Source organism: Hevea brasiliensis, chromosome 17 (genome assembly GCF_030052815.1).
Source record: "Hevea brasiliensis isolate MT/VB/25A 57/8 chromosome 17, ASM3005281v1, whole genome shotgun sequence".
Lineage (NCBI taxonomy): Eukaryota > Viridiplantae > Streptophyta > Magnoliopsida > Malpighiales > Euphorbiaceae > Hevea > Hevea brasiliensis.
Genome location: NC_079509.1, coordinates 56,731,096 through 56,756,818, shown reverse-complemented (window position 1 = coordinate 56,756,818; position 25,723 = coordinate 56,731,096). Strand labels below are relative to the sequence as shown.

The 25,723-nt window shown below is 38.2% G+C and overlaps 1 protein-coding gene, 1 long non-coding RNA gene and 1 pseudogene across 2 annotated transcripts; 2 read left to right on the top strand and 1 right to left on the bottom strand.

The window, feature by feature from the left end:
* The first annotated feature begins 9,847 nt into the window (after window positions 1-9,847).
* Window positions 9,848-11,201, top strand: LOC131175464 (uncharacterized). Its single transcript, XR_009145674.1, has 3 exons — window positions 9,848-9,935; window positions 10,381-10,439; window positions 11,017-11,201. It is a non-coding gene; the product is annotated as an uncharacterized LOC131175464 (long non-coding RNA).
* Window positions 11,202-13,756: 2,555 nt separating this feature from the next.
* LOC110637954 (protein COP1 SUPPRESSOR 2) lies at window positions 13,757-19,004 on the top strand. Its single transcript, XM_058140001.1, has 6 exons — window positions 13,757-13,905; window positions 14,000-14,200; window positions 17,068-17,191; window positions 17,791-17,864; window positions 18,133-18,290; window positions 18,538-19,004. Exons 1-6 carry the CDS (start codon window positions 13,799-13,801, stop codon window positions 18,696-18,698), a joined length of 825 nt encoding a protein of 274 aa, XP_057995984.1. The 5' UTR covers window positions 13,757-13,798; the 3' UTR covers window positions 18,699-19,004.
* A 901-nt stretch (window positions 19,005-19,905) lies between these two features.
* LOC131175516 (subtilisin-like protease SBT1.8) lies at window positions 19,906-22,359 on the bottom strand (annotated as a pseudogene).
* Window positions 22,360-25,723: the final 3,364 nt, after the last annotated feature.

Below are 25,723 nucleotides of genomic sequence, written 5' to 3'. Positions count from 1 at the left end.
GTTTTGTTTTTAGTTTCAGTTAATAAACATTAAAACCACAAAAAGATTTTCTTTTATCTTTTCTTGTTACTTTGTTGCAAGTTAAACCAGAAAATACCAAAAGAGTAAAAATCTGACAGAATTCAATTCTTGTGTTTTGAGTGTTCTTGCTTTAATTTTATTTATTTCCTATTTGTTTAATGTTAATTTTCTTGTTTCTTTCTCTTAATTCAAATTTCCTTTTTGCTCAATTGGATTGCGTTATTTCTTCCCTTATCAAGGCACATTAGTTTTGTATCAAAGCTTAGATGGTAGCACTTTGTGTTTTTGAGAGTGCAAACACATGAGGGAGTGCATGAATTAAGTGTTCTCTCTCTATATATATACAAAAAAAATATATATTTACAACAAACTATGAAGATGTTTCTCACAATTTCACAATATCATTCAAGCTTCAGAGAGAATGACTAGGTTGTGCAAATTAAAACTAGGTGACAAATGTATAGAAGAATATTTGATAGATTTCGTTGGATGTTATTATTGTCAAGAGTCTCAACAGCAAATAATTGTGAGATTTTTTTAGAGGTTTTAGACATGATATTGCAAGAATGGTTAAATTGCAACAGTTTGATTCTTTGGATGAATTAATTCAATTTGCATATAAGGCGTAATGACAATGTATGCATAATACCAAATCAGCCTCTACATCATCAAATTCCAACCTAAAAGAGGAGACAAGCTTACAACTTATTCAAGAAAAAGTTAAAAACAAGTATGAAGTACTCTTGACAGAGAAGGGGCAAAATGACGTTATGGAAGAAATTGTTGTGTATATTGATGAGGGAGAATTGCTATCCTTAGATTCCATAGTACAAGATGAATATGAGGAGTTAATGTCTTTATCACTAATAATTCCCAAAGAAGTTTCATTATTTTTGTCAAATTGCAGGTTTGAAGTGGTGCAAGTCAAGATACCACAAGTGTTTGACACTTTTGTTCCTCTACCTTAAAAAGATTATATTGTATTTAAACAAATGATGAACTGAGAATGAAGAAGAGTGAACATTTTAGATCTTGTTCTTAATGTCCTTGGCAAGGATTTGAGGACAAATTCTTTTCAAGAAGGGTGTTATGGTGTGTCAATGAGAGAATCAAGAAATTTCATCAATTTTAGAATCTTGAAGCATGTTCATAATAAGCATGTAACGTGGAAAGAACAGAAACTCTTTCATTATGGTTGCATGGGCTTAGCGAAAGCAAAAGAATTAAGTCTATTAGGAATTAAGAAAATTATGCACAAATGGAGCATACTAATGGGGCATGTATTGGGCTACCTTGTGATGGGCCTTTATTGTAACACCCCAAAATTTTATTATTTATGAATATTTTTGGTATTTTAATTTTATTTGAATTTTAGGAATTTTTTTGAGATTTTTCGGATTTTAAAAATCGGATTCGATTTTCCGAAAATATAAACTTTGATGATTTTTAAAAATTAATTTAAAGACCGCGTGGCAAAACTAAAAATATATTTGGAGTCTACGTATTTTTCTGAGTTTTATGGAATTTTTTCGGAATTTTTGGACCTCGTTTTCGGTCCCGAGGCAGAGTAAAAATTTAAAATTTTGTATCATGAATCGAACCGGCCGAATCGAACTCGACGGATCGGGCCGAATCGGACCCTTTTCCTTCTTCCTTTTTCTTCTCCCGCGCGCGTCGTCCCTCTGCCTTCTCTCTCTCGTTTCTCTCTCCTCTTCACCCCCAGCCGCCACGCCCGGCCAGCCAGCCGGCAGCCGGCCAATGGGCCGTGGCCGCCTGCCGGGCGAAAAGCTGGCGCCCTAAGGCCAGCGCCGACTTCCTCGGCCAAATCCGGCCGATCCGGCCACCGATTGGACCGTGTCTTGTTATCAAAATCATATACTCGGCGAGAGCTATCCATAGACACAAATAACGCCGAAATCCATCGAGCGGATTGTCCTATTTTTGCTCGGTAAGATGTAAGCCCATTTCGACTTTTGGGCTAGATTTCTAAAACCGTGAATCCACGAGGAAACCGAGGCCACCAGACGCTCCATTCGTCCGAGAGCTTAGCGACATAAATTTCGAATTTTTCCGACACAATTTTTCGTTGGGTCCCACGGAAATACGCAGTGTATATTCGACCATTAAAAGAGCTTAGAAAATTCTGAAAAAATAAAGTACTAACCCCAGTGTTATGGGCAGCGTGTAGGTATCCTCGATTCGCGAAATTCGACGATTGACCAAGTTCGCAAATTTCGGGCCGACATGCACTGCACGGAAAAGTCTCCGAATTGGACCGAGGTTTTAGCTAGCCCCCCATTGTCAGACGTCCCGAGCGCGTTCCGAAATCGGAATCGGCAAAGGTAAACCCGAACCTTGCTTTTTCGTAATTTTCTAGTGCTTAAATAGGATTAAAAATCCATAAAATATTCTTGGTAGCTTATAAAATTACGATTCTTTTGCAATAGCTTAGTAATATTGCTAAGGACCGCGGGGCAAAGTTTTACAATTTTTAGAGCTTGTTTGGGCAGTTTTTGCAAAAATGATCAATAATAAGGACTAAATTGAAATTTTGCGTATTGTGATGGATGATTGATTTGATGGGCGGGAGGGGTGTGTGATATGATTGAGCTGATATATGGATTGTGAATATAGAAGTGCGTTTTTAGCCCTTTGCAGTTGGGTAGGTCCTAGGTATAGGGGAGACTCACGGATTTTCAGACGACTTAGGACGTACTTGATATTTTTCTTTGTTTGTATTGAGTCAAATTTATTAAATAGATGTAATGTAATTGTCGTGAGCGATGACCTTCTTCCTCCGCCCACCGCCACGGTAATTTGTCGTCAAGTTTGCTGAGCAAAATATTAAGTATAATTGTAATTTCGATCTTAATATATGTTCAGCAGGCCCAGGCATCACTTATATGCATATATTGATGTAGTTAAACTCTAGGCACGATTTATGTTGCATTCATAACTGTTAATGTGCCATGAGTGTTGTTGTTGTGATTTGGGGCGGTGTGCGTGCGTTGGCGTGCGTGTGATGTGGTGTGGACTATGGATAGGGGCGGGTAGTCACGGCTTGAGTTCTTACCGGGACCCGTTCCTTCGAGGGGTAGTCACGGCTTGAGTTCTTCTGGGACCCTCGATTTGGTTTATTGCGAAAGTCGGCTTGAGTTCTTGGCCGCACCAGTTGGATTTAAGAGAGCTGTATAGGGGATCAGCTCCCAATATATTATGATTGATGCTACAGGGTGCGTGAGTGCTCCAAATTACCTTTTGATGCTATGATGTGAATATGATGTTGATGTTGCATTTCACTCTACAGGGTGCATTAGTTCAGATAGTTATAGAGATTATAGTTAAGATTGATATTTTACTCTCTGAGTCGAACGCTCACTCCTGTTCAAAAATTTTACAGCGCAGGAGGATATTTTATTCAGGTTAACACGCTTTTATACTTCGCAGGTTGTTTATCGATATTTGTGTAATTTTATTTACTCCTAGAATTTCCGCATGTGTTAGCAGTAATTATCTGAATTTGGTCTGTAATGTTATTATCATGTTGGACCTGTAAACTTAATATTTTAAGTTTGTTTTGATGGATTGGATGAGGGAGCTGAGCTCCCATTTATTATTATGTTGATGAGTATGTGGAGGGTGAGCTGAGCTCCCCAATGGATTGTTTATTGTGTTTACAGGTCGGGTGAGTCAAAACTCCCGTTGGTAAGTCCATTTTATGGCGGACTCTGTCCGCTTTGTTTTCTTGAAATTGGGCCCAAATGGGCCTTAGAATTGGGTAAATGAGCAGTTAGGCTTACTACGGGCCTCGGGGCTTTAGGTGGCGCCTGTGTCCTAGTCTTGGTCCGGCCCATAGGTTGGGTCGTGACAAATGTGGTATCGAGCTTAGGCTCCATTCCTAGGAAAAGTTGTCTAAGTGTTGGGAAGAGTCTACTAGGAGTCACATGCGGAAATATAGGGTCCACATTCGTCTTGCATTGTCATCTTTGCTTCTAGTTTCTGCTTCATATATTGTGTGTAAATATGAGTCTATAGAGCTGTGTAATGAGCAGTTTTGAATTTTTGTGGGCTAATGCTGCTGAATTTCAGGAAAATGCGTAGAAGGTGAGAGCGCCATCGCACGTAACGGATGTGCCCGACGAGGTGTCGGCACAGGATGAGGCGCCTGCCCCGAGGAGGCGGGGTAGGAGGCCTAGGGCTGCTCAAGTAGAGGAGCAGCCACCCACAGTTCAGGAACAGTCTTTCATGGCACAGGGTCCCATGGACCCCATGGCAGCTACTCTAGCTGGGTTGCACAGAGAACTATCGACATGATGGCGCAGTATATGGTCCACCCTTCACAGCAGCAGCAGTCCACCGCACCAAGAGAGGAATCTTACAAACAGATCATAAATTTCAAGAAGTTGGTGCCTGGTACCTATGATGTGTCAGACGATGCATATCGGTTTTTGGATTCCTGCAGACGGCGAAACGAGTCTGATTGGTGATAGAAGATTGATAGAGTGTATGCAGCACGTCATGGGGCCCATGCCTAGACAATGGATGAATGACTACGTGTTACCCCGGATGGAGGGTTTGACATGGGCTCAGTTTGTGGAACTTTTTATCAATCGGTTTGTGCCAGAAAGCTTCAGAGATCAGAAGCAGTGGGCCTTTGAGGCCTTAAGACAGAATGGCAGGTCTGTAGATGAATATGCTACAGAATTTCTGGAATTGAGCAGATATGCCCCTACAGAAGATATCACTGAGAGACTATGAAGGTGAAAAGATTCCTAAAGGGGCTTGACAGGAGATATGCAAACCTGGCCATGATGTCTGATCAGTCTTTTGATGTGGTGGTTGACCGAGCTAGACAGATTGAGATCAGTTATGCTGTAGATGACAGCGGAAGAGCAAAGAAAAACAGAGCAGAGGGTTCCTCAGGTGTCCCTTCCATGGGTACTCCGGATAGTGGTGGCCAGAGTAATTACAGAGGAAAGAGTAGGAACAAGAAAAGTGGATTTAGGCATAAACCTCGAGGATTGCACCAGTGCGGATCGGCGGTGGTCACGATTTGGGGTACAGGCGGTTCCGGTCCGCTCAGATCCTCCTTGGCACCTTGTGCTCAGTGTGGAAGAGGACATTCAGGACCTTGTTTGATGGGATCAGGAGTATGCTTCAGGTGTGGCCAATCGGGTCACTTTGCTAGAGAATGCCCCATGTTCGAGCCACGAGATGGGGTCACAGGTTCATTGCGAATGTTCCTCGGCCAGATTGTATCCGGCGCTTCAACATGGCGGCGATCGATTCGATGTGGCCGAGGACAAGGGGGACATGGATTTGGAGGCGGTCAGAGGTAGAAGTCGATGTCGGTTACGCCACTCGGGGGTCAAGCTCGGGTTTTCACCCCGACCCACGGGATGCTCAAGCTTCAAATGCGGTTGTGGGGTATTCTTCCAGTCCGTTCTTATGAGGCTCGTGTTTTGATAGATCCGGGTGCTACGCACTCATTTGTCTCTCCTGTGTTTGCCATGAGGTTGGGTAGAAACCCTACAACTTTAGAGTGCCCTTTGTCAGTAGCTACCCCACTTAGTGACAATATAGATGTAGACATGGTATTTCCGGGTAGCCCAGTGGTAGTGGATGGAAAGATCCTCCCACAGACTTGGTTCCTCTACCAAGAATGGATTTCGATGTAATCACGGGGATGGACTGGTTGGCAACTCATTATGCTACCTTAGATGCAGGAACAAAGGTATACTTCCACATACCGGTGTGGAAGAGTTTAGCTTTGATGGTGACAGAGCGTGGCTCCATATAATTTGGTGTCAGCAATTAGTGCCAGAAAAATGTTGAGGCGTGGATGCCAAGGGTATTTGGCATTGGTGAGAGATACATCTGTAGAAGGTGTCAGCATGGAAAATGTTCCTGTTGTCAGAGAATTCATGGATGTCTTCCCTGAAGAGCTTCGTGGTTGCCACGAGAAAAGGGAATAGAGTTCTACATTGATGTTATTCCGGGTACAAACCCCATATCAATGCCACCTTACAGGATGGCACCAGCAGAATTGAAAGAGTTAAAGGAGCAACTACAGGAGCTTTTGGACAAGGGTTTCATACGTCCGAGCACTTCACCCTGGGGTGCTCCTGTTCTATTTGTGAGAAAGAAGGATGGGTCATTGAGGTTGTGCATTGACTACGCAATTGAACAAGGTGATTTGTGAAGAACAAGTATCCACTTCCTCGGATCGATGATTTGTTTGATCACCTCAAGGAGCTAGATTCTTTTCCAAGATAGACTGCGTCGGCTACCATCAATAGAGAATCAGGAATGAGGACGTGTCCAAAACGGCTTTCAGGACAAGATATGGTCATTATGAGTTCTTGGTGATGTCTTTTGGACTCACTAATGCACCAGCAGCCTTCATGGACTTGATGAACAGGGTGTTCAAGCCATTTTTGGACCGTTTTGTCATCGTATTCATAGATGACATTCTGGTATACTCTCGGATCGAGGAAGAACACGTGTGGCACTTGAGGATGGTGTTGCAGACCTTGAGGGAGCACGGCTATACGCCAAATTTTGAAATGTGAATTTTGGCTAGAAAGCATCTCATTCTTGGGACACGTGGTTTCTAGTGACGGTATTCAAGTGGATCCCAAGAAAATTGAAGTCAGAATCGATTGGCTTAGGCCTACAACAGTCACTGAGGTGCGAAGTTTTCTGGGTTTAGATGGATAATATAGGCGTTTTGTACAAGATTTCTCGGATAGCGGCTCCCCTAACTAAGTTGACCAGGAAGAATGTTCCATTCATTTGGACAGATATTTGTGAGGTGAGTTTTCGAAGCTTAAGGAGTGTCTAACCACTGCCCCTGTGTTGACACTACCTGTGAGTGGTGAAGGATACACCGTGTATTGTGACGCCTCCAGAGTTGGCCTAGGGTGTGTTTTGATGCAGAATGGAAAGGTAGTGGCTTATGCTTCAAGGCAGCTGAAGAGGCATGAGCAGAACTACCCCACCCATGATTTGGAAATGATGGCTGTAATCTTTGCACTAAAGATCTGGAGACACTATCTGTATGGTGAAGTGTGCGAGATATACACCGACCACAAAAGTTTGAAGTACATCTTCTAGCAGAGGGATTTAAACTTGAGACAGAGGAGATGGATGGAGCTTCTGAAAGACTATGATTGCACCATCGGTACCACCACAGGGAAGGCCAATGTTGTGGCGGATGCTCGAGCGAGAAAATCTTCTCGCGCTTTGGCGCACATTTCAACAGAGAAGAGACAGTTGATTCGTGAGGTACATGAGTTGATGTATCAAGGTTTAATCCTAGATCTTTCGGATGAGGGTATTGTTGGCTCACTTTTGGTGAGGCGGACTTGAGGGACAGAGTTAGAGTTTCCCAAAGACAGAGACCAACAAATGATGAAGATCATAGAAAGAATACAGCAAGGTGAAGGTGGTGAGTTTGGATTTGCCAATGATGGCGCCCTAGTGCATGGTTCTAGGATATGTGTGCCCGATGTGGACAACCTCAGGAATGAAATCATGCGAGAGGCACACTATACACTGTACAGTGTCCACCCAGGTTCCACCAAGATGTACCATGATGTGAAAGATAGCTATTGGTGGAATGGCATGAAGAGAGACATAGCAGACTTTGTGTCCAAGTGCTTGACTTGTCAGAAGGTGAAGTTTGAACACCAGAGACCGTCAGGGAAGCTGCAAGAGCTCCCTATCCCAGAATGGAAGTGGGAAATGATCACTATGGATTTTGTGACTGGGTTGCCTCGTACCACGCGAGGATATGATTCGATATGGGTAATTGTAGACCGTCTGACCAAATCAGCTCACTTCTTACCTGTGAAGACTACATACTCTGTGGCACAGTATGCCCGGCTCTACATTCGAGAAATAGTCAGATTGCATGGAGTTCCGGCTTCCATAATATCTGACAGAGGGCCCCAGTTCACTTCTCGGTTTTGGAGAAAGTTGCAGGAGGCACTTGGCACACAGTTGAACTTCAGTACAGCCTTCCACCCTCAGACAGACGGACAGTCCGAAAGGACAATCCAAACACTGGAAGACATGCTTCGCATGAGTGTCTTGGATTTTGGAGGTCAATGGGATGAGCAGCTAGCTTTGGTGGAGTTTGCCTACAACAACAGTTATCACTCCAGCATAGGGATGGCACCCTATGAGGCACTATATGGAAGAAAGTGTAGGTCTCCTCTGTGTTGGACAGAAATGGGGGAAGCAAGGGTGCATGATGTAGACCTAGTGCAGTACACTTCAGAGGTAGTTCCTTTAATCAGGGAACGGCGAGGGCGGCTTTGATGAAGCGTAAGAGTTATGCAGACCCCAGACGGAGGGATGTGGAGTTTGCAGTGGGCGACTATGTATTCCTGAAGGTATCTCCAATGAAGGGAGTCATGAGATTCGGAAAGAAGGGCAAGTTGGCACCTCGGTATATCGGACCTTTTGAGGTTACGGATAGAGTTGCCTACCGGTTGGAGCTACCACCCAACCTTTCTCACGTTCATCCCGTGTTTCACATCTCCATGCTCAGGAAATACATTCCCGATCCTTCTCATGTACTGCAGCCGGATGTGATAGAGCTAAAAGAGAACTTGACATTTGAGGAGCAACCTGTAGCCATAGTGGACTACCAAGTAAGACAGCTAAGATCCAAACAGATCCCTATGGTTAAGGTTTTGTGGAGGAGCCAGTCAGTGGAAGAGTGCACCTGGGAGTCAGAACGGGACATGCGTAGCAAGTACCCATACTTGTTCAATGTATAATCATGTGTTTTATTCTGCCTTGTGTAAAAATTCGAGGACGAATTTTCTGTAAGGGGGGAAGAATGTAACACCCCAAAATTTTATTATTTATGAATATTTTTGGTATTTTAATTTTATTTGAATTTTAAGAATTTTTTTGAGATTTTTCGGATTTTAAAAATCGGGTTCGATTTTCCGAAAATATAAACTTTGATGATTTTTAAAAATTAATTTAAAGACCACGTGGCAAAACTAAAAATATATTTGGAGTCTACGTATTTTTCTGAGTTTTATGGAATTTTTTTCGAAATTTTTGGACCTCATTTTCGGTCCCGAGGCAGAGTAAAAATTCAAAATTTTGTATCCTGAATCGAACCGGCCGAATCGAACCGGACCGGATCGGACCGGTCGAATCGGACCGGCCCTTTTCCTTCTTCCTTTTTCTTCTCCCGCGCGCGTCGTCCCTCTGCCTTCTCTCTCTCGTTTCTCTCTCCTCTCCACCCCCAGCCGCCGGCGGCCGCCTAACCCAGCCCGACGGTAGCCGCCAGCCACCAGCAGTGCGCGCCGAACGGCCGGAAAAGCGGCAACGCCCTGCGCGCAAGGCCGCCGCCGCTTCCTCGGCCAAATCCGGCCGATCCGGCCACCGATTGGACCGGGTCTTGTGTCCAAAATCATCTACTCGGCGAGAGCTTTCCATAGACACCAAGAACGCCGAAATCCATCGAGCGGATTGTCCGATTTTAGCTCGGGAAGATTTTAGCCCATTTCGACTTTTGGGCTAGATTTCTCGAAAACCGTGAATCCCACGAGGAAACCGAGGCCACCAGCACGCTCCATTCGTCGAGAGCTTCAGCGACATAAATTTGAATTTTTCCGATACCGTTTTTGGTGGGTCCCACGGAACTTCGCAGTGTATTTTCGACCATTAAATGAGCTTAGAAAATTCTGAAAAATTTATGTACTAACCCCCGTGTTATGGGCTTCATGTAGGTATCCTCGATTCACGGAAATTCGTGATTGACCGGTTCGCAAATTTCGGGCCGCATGGACTGCATTCTGGAAAAGTCTCCGAATTGGACCGAGGTTTTGGCTAGCCCCCCATTGTCAGACGTCCCGAGCGCGTTCCCGAAGTCGGAATCGGCAAAGGTAAACCCGAACCTTGCTTTTTCGTAATTTTCTAGTGCTTAAATAGGATTAAAAATCCATAAAATATTCGTGGTAGCTTAGAAAATTACGATTTTTTTTGCAATAGCTTAGTAATATTGCTAAGGACCGCGGGGCAAAGTTTTACAATTTTTAGAGCTTGTTTGGGCAGTTTTTGCAAAAATGATCAATAATAAGGACTAAATTGAAATTTTGCGTATTGTGATGGATGATTGATTTGATGGGCCCAGGAGGGGCTGTGTGATATGATTGAACTGTTGATATATGGATTGTGAATATAGAAGTGCGTTTTTAGCCCTTTTGCAGGTTGGGTAGGTCCTAGGTATAGGGAGACTCTGGGGATTTTCTGACGACTTAGGACGTACTTGATATTTTTCTTTGTTTGTATTGAGTCAAATTTATTAAATAGATGTAATGTAATTGTCAGGTGAGCCGGGACAGCCTTCTTCCTCCGCCCAGCCGCCACAGTAATTTGTCGTCAAATTTGTAAGCAAAATATTAATTTTAATTGTAATTTCGATATTATTATATGTTCAGCATGCCCATGCATCACTTATATGCATATATTTATGTAGTTAAACTCTAGGCACGATTTATGTTGCATTCATAACTGTTAATGTGCCATGAGTGTTGTTGTGGTAATTTGGAGCAGTGTGCGTGCGTTGGCGTGCGTGTGATGTGGTGTGGACTATGGATAGGACAGGTAGTCACGGCTTGAGTTCTTCGCTGGGACCCGATCCTTCGAGGGGTAGTCACGGCTTGAGTTCTTCGCTGGGACCCTCGATTTGGTTTATTAAGCGAAAGTCCGGCTTGAGTTCTTCGCTGGCACCAGGTTGGATTTAAGAGAGCTGTATAGGGGATCAGCTCCCAATATATTATGATTGATGCTACAGGGTGCGTGAGTGCTCCAAATTACCTTTTTGATGCTATGATGTGAATATGATGTTGATGTTGCATTTCACTCTACAGGGTGCATTAGTTCAGATAGTTATAGAGATTATAGTTAAGATTGATATTTTACTCTCTGAGTCGAACGCTCACTCCTGTTCAAAAATTTTTACAGGCCGCAGGAGGATATTTTATTCTGGGTTAACCTGCTTTTATACTTCGCAGGTTGTTTATCGATATTTGTGTAATTTTATTTACTCCTAGAATTTCCGCATGTGTTAGCAGTAATTATCTGAATTTGGTCTGTAATGTTATTATCATGTTGGACCTGTAAACTTAATATTTTAAGTTTGTTTTGATGGATTGGATGAGGGAGCTGAGCTCCCATTTATTATTATGTTGATGAGTATGTGGAGGGTGAGCTGAGCTCCCCAATGGATTGTTTATTGTGTTTACAGGTCGGGTGAGTCAAAAACTCCCCGTTAGTAAGTCCATTTTATGGCCGGACTCTGTCCGTTTGTTTTCTTGAAATTGGGCCCAAATGGGCCTTAGAATTGGGTAAATGAACAGTTAGGCTTACTACGGGCCTCGGGGGCTTTAGGCTGGCCCAGGTCCTAGTGCCGGTCCGGCCCATAGGTTGGGTCGTGACATTTATTCTTTGAGAAATTCGTGGGTTTATAATATCCTATTATTTCTTCACTTTTGGAAGCCCATATTAATGAGATTTTAGTGTTTCTGATGCCTTTTATATTTCTATTTGTGTTGGAAGCCAATTTGGCATATTTGACCACCAAAATATTCTCCAAGATCTTTAAAGATTATGACCAGCAACATATGGATGAATTTTGACTTGTTTAACTCATAATATAATCTTGGGAGATTATTAAAATCTTGGAAGATCTTAGCTAGTATTTTATTAATGAGAAATCTTTGAATTTTCTTTTCGTATTTTTATTAGGATTTATTCCAAATCTGTATTTTTTAATTTCCTAATTAGTTATTTTGTAATTTTCTAATTTAGTTTCTTATCTTTGCCTATAAATAGGTTTACATATGTAATGTTTTACACAATTAAGAGATTTTAGAGAATGAATAGAAAGTTTAGCAAAGTGCTATCAATTTTAATTATTATCAATCTAGTATGATTGTGGTGAATTATTTTACTTATCACAAGGTTCTTTGTGTAGCGTCTACTTTTAAAAATTGAGTTTTTTTGTAGCGTTCTGAACTTATCAAAGAATTTATCTCTTCTACGTATTATTTTGTTTTGTTCTTAGTTTCAGTTCATAAATATGAAAACCACAAAAAGATTTTCTTTTATCATTTCTTGTTACTCTGTTGCAAGTTAAATTAGAAAATACCAAAAGAGTTAATATCTGACAGAATTCAATTCTTGTGTTTTGAGTTTTCTTGCTTGATTTTTATTTATTTCCTATTTGTTTAATGTTAATTTTCTTGTTTCTTTCTCTTAATTCCAATGTCCTTTTTATTCAATTCGACTGAGTTATTTCTTCGGTCACTAAGGCACATCATCTACTTTATTCTCTTTATTTCCATCAGAATTGTCAATAGAGCCATTTTTACCAATACCCATATTGGAACTTAGTAGAGCATCTATCCTAGTATAACTGTCAGAATAGTCAATAGAGATAGAACTGTCACTATTTGAAGTGTCATCCTAGGCATCAAAATTGAGTTATTGCTCAAAATCTTATCACTAATTTCTCCCAATTGTCATCATCATACAAGGGTTCAAGTTCATAATATTTATTGGAGTAAGAAATTCTCATTAAAATTTGTCTATACTTTAAAAAAGAAAGAAGTGATCACTAAAAAAGAATAATGACGAAAATGAGAGATATTGGGAATAAATGTTTTATATATGTGAAATAAATATACATGAAGAATTGGTGGATGTAAAATAAGTATTGGTGGATGCATCAATTTAGCACTTTCATACTTACAAAATTTAGTCTTTCTATTTCTCTTTTCTTTTTTCCTTATTTTTAATTTATTCTATCTAAACTTATATAATAAAAATTAATTTTCAAGTAATCTGATTTATTCGATCTCAATCCAAAGAAACCAAAGTTTAGGTTTAGAATGTTTTAAATATACTAGTTTTTACCAATTTACACTATAAAAAATAATTAGTTTTACAATCAATTATTGCAATCGACTGAAAGTAATCAATTTTACAATCGATTTGTGATTATTTTTTTAATAAAATAATTAATTTTTTAAAAATTTAGCAACCATTCAATAATCGGTTGCTAAATGGATTATTTTTACAATCGATTGCTTATCCATTATTAATATTTAAATAATTAAATATTATTTCATATTTTTTATTAATTTTTTATCTATCAAAATTTTTAAAGATGATTTTATAATAAAAATAATAAAAAATAGTAATATAATACAAACATTCCTTAAATATTTATAGAATTATTTAAAATTAATTCAATCATGTAGTTATTTTTATCATTTTAAATATCAAAATTTTATTATATAATTAAAAAAAGAGTAAAAAAGAATTAAATGTAGAACACTATATAACAATACCATAAACAATGACACGTAATAATATCATGAAAAATAATATTTTTCTATTTTATATATATATATATATATATATATATATATGAACCGAGAGATAACACAAACTTGATTTGGTTAATTAATTCAGTTTTTTTTTAATTAACTGAATGAAACTAAAAAATTGATATCTTTTTAAAATATTCAGTGTTGCCAAATAAAAAATATATATATATATATATATAATTGATTAGTTAATTCGTCCCGGGTAACGTTTGTGTACCCCCCAAGATATTACACTACTTGACAGAACGCTGCGTTTTCAATCAGAATACTCCTCCGTCGTCCTGTTCTTGCTAACCAAACAACAGCAGGAAGCTTTCTCGAGATAGTTGGAAGAAAAGAAAATTGAAAAGCAGATGCTAAAAAAGAAGAATTTCCGTAAGAGAACTATCGAGGAAGCAGACGACCAGAACCACCACAACAACAACAACAAAGCCGCATCCGATGACGAAGAAGAGAGGAGGTAGTTATAAATTTGAAAATTGCAATTTCAGTTAGGGTTTTGGTTATGCATTTGGGGATTGATTAATGAATGGTATTGACATTGGTAATGGAAGATTGGCATTGGAGGAAGTCAAATTCCTGCAGAAACAGAGGGAAAGAAAGTCAGGAATCCCTGCAATTCCATCGGTGCAAATTGGGAATTTAGTATCCAAAAAAGTGGCTGAAAAGAACGATGGAGATGGAGAGAAGGAAGAGCTCGTTCTTCAAGATACTTTTGCTCAAGAAACAGCAGTCATGGTTGAAGATCCTAACATGTAAAATTTCCCTTCATCTCTCTTCATCTTCTTTAAGCAATTCTAACTTTCATTGTCAGAATTTTCTAATTGTGCATATTAGCTGCTCTTTCAAATAATTTGTTGTCAGTAAAGATAGCGTGTTTCTGTAAATTACCTATCACTCTCCTTGGAGAGCTCGATTAGAGAGACTTCATGAATGTTAGTTCATTTCATATTGTGGCGATGTGATGCGGAGCATGTTCATGTGGATGCTGTAATTTTTTTTTTCCGATTCAGTTTTAATGTTTTTTATTCCAACTAATTTTTTTATTTTTTTTATTTTTTTGTTGTAGGACTAAATTTCCTATTCTATTTAGGATTTTAATGTATTTTCCTATTCTAGTTAGGATTTGTTTCTTCCTATTTTGATTAGGATTTAGATTTAGATTATTTCTTCCTATACTGTTAGGATTCCTATTTTGGATTTATATTTTCTTAGTTAGTTTAGGACTTTAATGCTGATATAAACATAAAAAATACTTGTAATTCAGCTTAGTTTTTGATGAATAAAATTTTCAGCTGAGGTTTTTCTCTCAAGACACGCTTGTGTTTCTATTTGATTTTCACTCTGCGTCAGGTGTCAGAGCGGGGAAATTGCCCTAATTGGTGTGGCTGACCTTGATGGAGGTGGCAATTACATTGATTTTCAATTGATGATTGGGGAGTTAGAGCCCTTTACCATATGGACGAAATGTTGCAATGATGGTAGTGACATGTGGAGCAACAGATGAATATTAGATTTAGGTATGTTGATAGACACTTCGAAGAAATTGCAGTTCGACTTGATGCTTTGAGAATTAAAACTAACAAGGCTAGGAATGATGATAGAAGGCCAAGAGATGGTGTAGCTTGTGGTGACCCTATCAACAAACCTTTTCCTGCAGTAGGCAATATATCTACGAAGAAGATTTGGAAGAGGAAAATGACTATGAGCTATTCAGGTTCTATAGACATTCACGTAATGTCAGACAAGATCCTAAGAAGAGGTGTGAATGGGTATAATGAATTGGAAAGCAAGGATTATCAATTGCAAATTGATATTCCTAGATTTTTATGGGGATCTCAACATAGAAGAATTCTTAGATTAGATTGAGAATGTGGATAAATTACTCGATTATTAAAGGGTAGTGCTTTTGCATGGTGGGAGTGACTGCAATCTAAGAGAGCAAGGGAATGGAAGGGATCAGTTTGTATGTGGTATATGATGAAATATTTGTTAGAACAAGAATTTCTGCCTCTAGATTATGAGTAGATTTTATTCCAATAGAAGCAACGTTGTCAATGGGAGGTCCAACCAAAGCCTTTAGTGGTTGAAAAACAAAAAAGTGAAATTCAAAAGGAGCTTTTGGATTCAAACACGCAACTTGAAGTAGAGGAGTCTGAATTTAAGGAATCTGAGCTAGAAGCTTTGATCCTACCTCCTTTTGCTATGACTGAAAATGAAGAGCTTGAGAAATGTGTCAAAGAGTATGATAAATTCGCCGCCTGAAGATTCCAATATAAGTTAAGGAAAAACAATCCATGGAGACAATATTGGAACTTGGAGAAAATCAAGTCATGGAGATGATGGAGATTAAAGATTTTTCTAACTCCTTGATTCCTATGATTTTATTTATCTAGTTGTTTTTGTGGACTTAAAGAAAAATGTGATGATGCTCACTACAATTTTGCAAAATTCACCATTGTTGGCATTTGACTGAGAAGGCAATACGTTGTTCTCTCCTAATGAAGTTCCTAATTCTCTTATACTTCAAAATCCGAGGATGGGTTTATTCAAAGTGGGGAAGAATGGTGAGGAAGTTGATGGCACAAATTTTGGCTCGTTGTAAGCTGTTCTAACTCGAGGATGAGTTTTTTTTGCCCCCCTAAGTGGAGGAGTATGATGTGGAGCATGTTCATGTGAAAGCTGTATTTTTATTTTTATTTTTTCCTATTCACTTTTAATGTTTCCTATTCTAATTAGGTTTTTTTTTTTATTTTTTTTTTTAATTTGAGTTTCCTACTCTATCTAGGACTTAGATAATTTCCTATTCTATTTAGGATTTTAATGTATTTTCCTATTCTAGTTAGGATTTGTTTATTCCTGTTTTAATTAGGGTTTAGATTATATCTTCCTATTCTATTAGGATTCCTATTCTGGATGTAACTACACTTCTTACTTTAGTTTAGATTTATATTTTCCTAGTTACTTTAGGAGTTTAACGCCCAACATAAAAAATACGTGTAATTCAGCTTAGTTTTTTGACGAATAAAATTTCCGGCAGAGGTTTGTCTCTGAATACACGTGTTTGTGTTTCTATTTGAGGTTTACAAGGCGTCACATTGAAAAATACTTGCATTTTTTTTATGATAAAATTTTTGCATAAATGTTATTTCTTCACTGATCATTATTGCTTCAAATTTGGTATAATTTGCCAATTAATATTAATAAATACAACTAAGTTTCTAATTGCAATTGCACTCTCATATGTTAAGTTATAATTTAGTTTATAGGTACTTGTTCTCCTACTGTATCTATGTCTTTATTTAAATACATCTGTGGTGTTCAAATCATTCATTCAGAATCTTATTTTTATGTGAATATATTTAGCTGTCTGTTTAGACATGCTAGAATATTCTTATTCGTTTGGAGGTTGCTGTTTATCAGTGTCTTGCATAGGAAAGACTTGTGTTGTGGATTCATTCTGCTGCTGTTTATAGTTTTGTTGTTTTAACTAGGTGGCTGCTAGGAAACCAATATATATATATAGTCAAATGAATCTTTTTATACTGTTATTATTGTTGTTTTGAAATTACTACTTTTCAGGTCCTTCAGTGTTAACTCATATGTTGTGGTTATCTAACAGGTTGAAGTATGTTGAGCAAGAATTGGCAAAGAAAAGTGGGAAGAACATTGATGCAACAAATCAAGTTGAAAATGACTTAAAACGTGCTGAAGATGAATTATACAAAATTCCTGAGCATCTTAAAGTGAGCTATATGATTCTACAGTGTCTATCTTCTCATTTCTGTATATGTGGTCTCACTGTTGCTTTAGATATCACTTCACACTTAACTCTATATCAGACACATATTATTCACTTATAACAGATGTGCGTATGTTCTTCTGCATATGAAGAAAAGTTATAGAATACACCTGTGTTGGATATGAGTATGTATCTGCCACTTTTTAGTTTCAACTCAAAATTAAATGAATTTATGACATCTTGTTTATGAATGCATTTTTTTTTTTATATTTTATGCTGAGCATGCCTTTATGGTCTGATGCTGATTCCTACTAGAGTTTTTTCACAAAACTGTATATATTTTACCAGTTCATTTTGTTCATTTGAATAGGAAACTTAGGTTAACACAAATATTTTGCATGAGGACTAGTGCTTTCTGTTCCTCCACATCCTTTATATTCATTTTATAACCCTCTGCTTCTTTCTTTCTTTTTTCCTTATGTATTAAAAATTTCTTGCTATTGGATTCTGGATTTTCAGTTACTGAAGACATTTGACTATTGATTTTTCTTATTATTTTAGTTTTATGTCTTGCAAATGTTTAACGGCTTATTGCATTCTTAGGTGAAAAGGAGAAACTCAGAAGAAAGCTCTACTCAGTGGACTACTGGCATTGCAGAGGTTCAACTGCCCATTGAGTATGCCCTTTTTCTTATACGTGTATAAACTTTGATTTGCATTTTGCTTCTCTGTCTTGGCTTGAATATAATTGGAGAAATGTTGCACTCAGTATACTGAAAGAAAGTAGGAAGTAGGGTATTTGCCCTAAAGGCATAGACAGTTGGCTCATTTTGCATCACTAAGTTGGAAATTGTTTTAATGTGAATTATGATGGTTTATAAAGGTTGCTGAAAGTCAGATTTTTTATTTTTATGGACCACCTTGTTATTGTCTTCATGGTTGTAGATACAAACTGAGAAATATTGAGGAAACAGAGGCTGCCAAGAAACTTCTACAGGAGAAACGGCTAATGGGTCAGGCAAAATCAGAGTTTAGCATCCCATCAAGTTACAGTGCAGATTATTTCCAACGTGGCAGGGATTATGCTGAGAAACTTCGAAGAGGTTGCTTATATTTTGTTTTGTTTTGTTCTTTAATTGCATGAATGGATTAACTTCTTTGTTTTATCTCACCTTTTATGAAAACCAAATGAAAGTCTGGTTAGTGTAGATTGCTTTGATGGGTATTAAATACTTGTAATTCGAGTTACTTTCTCCAAAGTTTTGTTTGGTCCTTTCTTTATTGAGTTCTTTCACGTTCTTCATGCATCTTTTTTCTTTCCTTTTCTTGATTACAATAAAAAAACTGCAGAACATCCTGAGCTATACAAGGGCAGAAGTTCACAAGATGATGGTGCTGGAGCAAAGCCAGCTGAAAATAACGCTGATGCTACCCGTAGAGAAGCTGCAACAGATGAGTTCATGCTAGAGCGTTTCCGAAAGCGAGAACGGCATCGGGTCATGCGGAGATGACCTGCACTCTGTCAAGCATGATTTTCATGGTAGTTTATCAAGCTTTGTGGTGCGCGAGAGTGTATTAGTTTGTAAAAACAAGTACTGTAGCCATAGCGACCATTCTTGTGATTCAATTTACCTGCAATTTTTAATGGATGTTTTGTGTTTGTCTGCTCAAATGTTACAGCTCTGAGCATGCCAGCTCAATAATAAAAGAAAGCTGTCCATGGATCGTGTACAATCCCAGCTTATTTCTGGGAAATCATTTTGAATGCAGGTTGTGACATGTCTTAAGGGTTTATGGTTTATTTTGTTGGACTAAAACGGTGTCCCTTTATGAATTTTTGTGGTCATGACAAAGTTTGACATGGCTGTGCTAGCTATAACCTGCAAATGTCATTTGGATATCTGAAGTATGAACATGATACAATCCAGATGGTTTAACCTTTCAGGTTAGCCTTGTCTAATTGCAAATTTCATGTTATGCTTCCGATTGGAATCAGAGTTGGCCTGATTAAATACTGGAACTGGTCATTATTTTTCGTTTTGGTTTTAAACTGAAATAGTTGAATTGGGTCTCTCGCAAATTTGAATTAGATTAAACTGAAATCGAAGAATTGGGTCAGCAGTTAGGTTTGGTTTTACCTATATTTTGTTCAACTTGAACCGACATGGAATCAAAATCGAATTATGAAACCAAAATCGAAACTGCTTATAAAATGAATCGAAATGAAACCAAAACCATTTAGATTCAAACCCATGCAAACTCGCCTCTTCTCGGGCCGATTTAGGGCCTCTCTTGACCATGAACTGAAACCAGTTTGTGACAAGGTCTATGTAAAGTACATGATTTTCTTATCATTAAGCCTAATATTTATTAAAAAAATTAAGAAATATTAAAATTTGAATTCCAATCTCTTAAATTATGAAGCAAATATATATATATATATTCAACTATTGAAGAATTTTGATTACATGACATTCTCTTATTAATTTCTGATATTAAATAAACTATCCCATGTAAAATTACTGATATATTATATAATTTCTTTTCGACATTTTGAAAGAAAGATTAGTCTGCATTATCATTATATCATTTGACTTTACTGCTACTCAACCAAACATGGTGCGTAAACTCTGCCAATTTTTTTTGTAAGCAAAACTTTTATTGATAGCAATAATCAAGAAACACGACTTCAACTAAACTCAGATCAACAAGTCAATACACTCAATCACAGTATACACTAAACTTTGGCCATTCTTAACAACTAGTTCATGTCCATGTAAATGCAACAGGGCTACTAACCTTGTATTGAGCATTGCTCCAAACAATCCAACCAAATGCAGCTCCTACAGCAGCCTTCTTATTCTTCTTGTTCTTAAATGTTACCGTATATCTTTGCTTTTCTCCAACCTTTTTAAAAACCATCTTAGCAGGTTTCACCGACACTTGTACAGTCGATGGTGCAGTCACTGTCACTTCATACATAGAATTGACAGGGCCAACATTTGTCAATTCTCGACTATAGTGGATGCTTGTCTTGTTCTTGAACAAGACTGAGAATGATGGGTAATTGAGATCACCAAGATCACTAAATTTGTTTGAGCAAGATATATTCAGTTTCAGGTGACTCATGAACACTTCAATAATATCATGAGGATAACGCAATGAACATAAGAACTTCGTATAGTCTTCTTTAGAGATATCATAGACGAGGCCTGGAGAGAGAGCTTTTGTTGGGTCTTTATGACCAGACCCATAGTCCCATGGGTTGGCAGGTTTACCTGTTACAACATCTCGTATTGGAGAAAGTGTGTTATCTAAGTTGTAAGCGGTAGTCATCATCGCAGATTTTATTGCACTTGGACTCCAACTTGGATGTGCTGCTTTGATCAATGCAGCAATTCCACTTGCATGCGGACATGCCATGGATGTGCCTAACGAAATTCATCATATTAAACAAATAATTCATTTATTTAACTTGACTATATAATTAGACAATCTTATCTAATATAATTTAAAGTGAGTAAATTAAAAAAGAAAAAAGAAAAAAGAGAGCAAGCATATGCATACCTGACAAAAGGTTGAACTTGGTGGTTCTCTTGTCTATCTCTAAATTAGATGGACTTACGGCGTCAGGCCATGCGGCGAGGATGTTAACTCCGGGAGATATAATATCTGGCTTCAAGATCTGTGGTGTCACCGGATTTGGTCCTCGACAACTAAATTCAGCCACCATCGGTGACGGCTGCACATTTACTTCCGTTCTACCAAACCCAAGTAAGACCTTTGGCTTAGGATCTGTCTTCTCATATTTTTTAATTAAATCACCCACTTTGGTACCTACTGCCACTGTCGGCACCAAATCTAGTCCAACAGACAATTCCTTCAGAGCTATTTCGTTCACTATTATCATCCCAACCCCTCCAGCCTTGCTCACTATTAGACCTTTCTCTACAGATCCCAAGTCTCCTACATCACAGATCACCACCTTCCCACGAACCAAATCTGGTTCAAGTGTACCCTCCAAGCAATATTTACTGGAACTATTCTTTCCCCTATGGTAGACTAACCCCACCAGCTTCTTCCCCATTCTTGGTCCATCATAGATAGACATACCTCTGTATAGATGTTTGTTGCCAAGCAAAATATAAGCCCGAAAGTCCCTGTCTATACTCCCAGCACCGACTGCCAAAATCCATGGAGCCACGTTTCCGATAATGGTTCTTATAGGTCCAGAGTTACCACCCGCACAAGAGACGACAATACCACGCTTCATTGCATTAAACGCACCAAGAGCGGCCGTGTTCTCATGATATGGAATGGCCACAGAGTCATTTCCAAATGACATAGAGATCACATCCACACCATCTAAAATGGCTCTATCCATTGCTGCCAAAGTATCAGCATCGCCACAACCTTTGCTCCCGCAGGCCTTATATAGATTGCGACCCGGGCACATACAGCCATTCCCCGGGCGGTGCCCCTCGCATAACGGCCGAACATACTCACATTCGCTACAGGCGACGCTGCGGCTGTGGAAGCAGTGTGCGTTCCATGCCCACTATAGTCCCGAGGTGAGAGAACCTCCGCACCAGGAAATTCTTTCTCGTGTTCTATTAAGAAATAACGTGCTCCAATTAACTTCTTATTGCACAGTTTGGGATTGAAATTCTTAGCAGATACGCACTTTCCCTTCCATCGTTTTGGTATCTCAGGCAATCCTGTGTCGTCAAAACTTCTAGACTCTGGCCACACGCCACTATCAATAACTCCGATAATGACATTGTGAGCAGCTTGCTCGATTTCTTGAAATTGACGACCATCACCCAAGCCGAAGTTGGAATCGATGCAAAGAAATTCTGGGGTGCGGGTGGTTTTGAGGGAATTCATTCTACTTTCAAAAACATTAAGGACAGCATCTATGTTCCCAAGAGAGTCGGCTTCTTCAGGGTCAAGATAGGCAGCGAAGCCATGGAATGCTGCGTTGTAGGTGTAGAGGATGCAATCAGAGGTGGAGGTGAGTGATTGATACCAATCACGGTGAGTGGCATGTATGTGAGGCTTGGAGTTATGATTCATATGGACTAAGCAAGTTTTATTGGCAGCGGCTGAGAGCAATGAGAGGGCTGAGAGGAGGACCAGAGGAAGCAACCAAAGTTTTCCCATGGAGCCCATTGTTAGAAAATGGTTTGATACATGAAGCAAGCAAGCAAGCTTCACCTTATATTTGTAAAGAAGGCTTGTAATGAATAGTTGTAAACTTGGAGGACAAATCAAGGAAAGTAATTTTGATTGACAAAAGACAAGAGCCACCTCTTCATATCATCTTCAAATTGAAAAACGTTAAAGCACCAAAACGACGACAAGATCCATTGGAAAAAAAGCATGGCTTCACTTCATCAAACACATTGTGACTAATGAATCCCCACGTGCACTGGAGCAAGCAATTCTACAGCCACATAATCACAAGTCATCTTTTGGCCTTTTGTTTCTTATTGATGCTTTTTATCATATTTCAAATGGAATCTTTAACTCTCTTTCAGCGTCTTGAGAAGCACAAGAACAAGGGTGCAATTGCCTACTTCATCATTTGCTCATAAGGCTATTCAAACTCCTCTCTTTTTCGATTTCTTTTTCATCAGTAACCGAAAATTTTTAATTTTTTATTATAATAATTTTTATATAATTAAATTAAAATTTAATGAATTTTACATAAAGTTCATATGCACTGAGTAATTCCTCTTTTCCCTTCCAACAGATTTCAACTGCAATCATGTCTATGCTCTACGTATACGTATAAAGGCAACTGCTTTAGTAGCTAGTGACGTATAGCCATAACTACATCTCACTTGGTCTATATACACTAATTCACTTATTAATTATTTATTTGAAATTTTATATACTTTACATTATAATATTATACTTTTGCTGACCTGGATTTAATTAGATGCTATTTACTAAATTTTTCTTGAATTTTTAATAATAATATTTTTATTTATTAAAAAAAAATTTGTTTATACTTTGGAAAGGCAAAGTCGGATGGGTTTTTGAGGAAATTTATTCTGCACTTTTGCTGGTGGACAAAAGAAACTTAAAGAGTTTGAGAAATTATTAATATACCCCTGTAAAGTTTTGAAATTAAAGGACCTTTATGTCCTCCTTGGTCCTAGCGAAGTCCGTCAGTGGCTACAAGCCTGAGCAAAAATCTTACCTAACACAAAAGTAATGAAGAATGTCATCCATCATCATCACATTCACTGTTGGCAAAAGTAAAAGCACCTCGTTTTCATTCTTTTTTTATTTAAATAAAAAGCTTGAGCTATACATTTTAATAAAATAAAAAAAAAACTTAACCAAAGTTATAATTGTAATTTTTTTAAAAATATGTTCTTATGGCAAATGCAAAGAATTGCTATGCTTAAGTTATATAGCAGTGGAAAGAATGTCAAATTCACGAGTACTGAATTTAAATATAAAAAATTATCGAGACTGAATCAATCAAGTATGTTAGATACACTGATTAAGAATTTAATTTCTCAGAATAATAAAATCAATCCCAAGTTCAATTAAATAAAATTCCAAAATTATCTTAATAATAAATCTAGAAATTAAATTCAAAATATATAAAGAGAAAGAGAAATAAAGACTTTGGATAATATTAGAATATTCTTGTTCATTTGGAGGTTGCTGTTTATCAGTGTCATGCATAGGAATGGCTTGTGTTGTGGATTCATTCTAATGCTGTTTATAGTTTTGTTGGTTTAACTGAGTAGCTGATAGGAAACCTAATATTTATTTATCTATTTTTTCCCCTCCAATTGAATCATTTTATTCTTTTATTATTGTTGTTATGAGTATCTGTTGGATATGGGTATGTATCTGCTACTTGTTAGGAGTCTGAGCAACATAGTGTTAGTATGGGCATCTTAGTTAATAATGGCATATCATTTCAGTATGGAAACTGTAATACCCCTAATTTTTAAATTAATTATTTTATGAGTAGATATTAATATTCTATTTTATTTAAGAAATTATTTGAAATTTTTCAAATTTTTGAAATTGAGTTCGATTTTTCGAAAATATAAAACTTTGATGATTTTTAAAAATTTATTTAAAGACCACGTGGCAAAATTAAAAATATATTTAGACTCTACAAATTTTTTTGAGTTTTTTGAAAATTTTTCATAATTTTTGGGCATCGTTTTCGATTCCAAGGACGAGTAAAAAATTCAATTTTGGCTATTTTGAATCGAACCAATCAAATCAAACAGGAATGGATTGGACCGACCGAATTGGACCGGCCCTTTCTTCTTTTCTTCTTCCTCCTACGCGTCCCGACGCTCTCTCCCTCTCCCTCGTTTTCTCTCTCTTCCCTCCCCCTCCGCGCCGACAACTGCTCCCTCACCCCTCCTGGCGCTGTCGCCGACGTCCCCCGCCCTTCCCTCGGCACCGGCAGGCCTCCAGGCCACTGGAAAATCGCGCCAAACTCCTCCCCTACGCTCGCGCGATGTTTCGTCTTCCCGGACAAAATCCGGCCGATTAGGCCACCGATTGAATCGGGTCTTGTCCTAAAACACATCTATACCTCGAGAGCTTTCCATAAACATTAAGAACACAAAAATCCATCGAGCGATTTGTCCAATTTTTGCTCGAGAAGTTTTAGCCTATTTTGACTTTTGGGCTAGATTTTTCGAAAACCGTAAACCCCACAAAAAATCCAAGAGTACTGGAGTGCTTCACTCGTCGAGAGTTTCGCGGCAATACCCATTTCAAATTTTTTTGACACCTTTTTTTGTGGGTCCCGCAAAACTTTGCAGTGTTTTTCCGAGCATTAAATGAGTTTGAAAATTTCGTAAAAATTCTATACTAACCCCCATGTTGTAAGCTTCGCGTAGGTACATTCAATTCGCGAAAATTTGACGGTTGTTTGGGTCTGCAATTTCGGGCCGGGCAGACAAACTACAGGAAAAGCTTCAGAACTGGACTGAGAGTATAGGCTACCCCATCATTTTCAGACGTTCCGGATGTGTCTCCAGGGTCGGAATTGGCATAGGTAAACCCAAACCCTATTTTTTCTTAATTATCTAGTGCTTGATTTCGATTAAAAATCTATAAACTATTCGTGGTAGGTTATAAAAATATAATTCCTTTTGCATTAGTTTAATAATATTGCTAAGGATTGCGGGGCAAAGTTTTAGAATTTTTAGAGCTCATTTGGATAGTTTTTGCAAAATGGGTAATTGGAAGGACTAAATTATAATTTTTCAAATTGTGGATGTGTGACTTGTGGATATAGAAGTGCATTTTGAACCCTTTTGCAGGTTGGGTAGGTCCTAGGTATAGGGAAAATTTTCTTTGGATTTTCGCGACTTAGGGTGTCTTTGGTCTTGTCCAAGCTTGTTTTGAGTCAAATATATTAAATAATTACAATGAAATTTGTCAAGTGAGCCGAGATGACCTTCCTCCTCTGTATGACCACCACGATGACCTCGGTTTAAGTCTGTGAGTAAAATATTAATTTTAATTATAATTTCAATAT

Coding starts and splice junctions, on each gene's coding strand:
- LOC110637954 (XM_058140001.1), top strand. CDS start 13,799: ATGCTAAAAAAGAAGAATTTCCGTAAGAGAACTATCGAGGAAGCAGAC. Junction 14,201..17,067: donor ATGGTTGAAGATCCTAACAT/GTAAAATTTCCC, acceptor GTTATCTAACAG/GTTGAAGTATGTTGAGCAAG. Junction 18,291..18,537: donor TGCTGAGAAACTTCGAAGAG/GTTGCTTATATT, acceptor AAAAAACTGCAG/AACATCCTGAGCTATACAAG.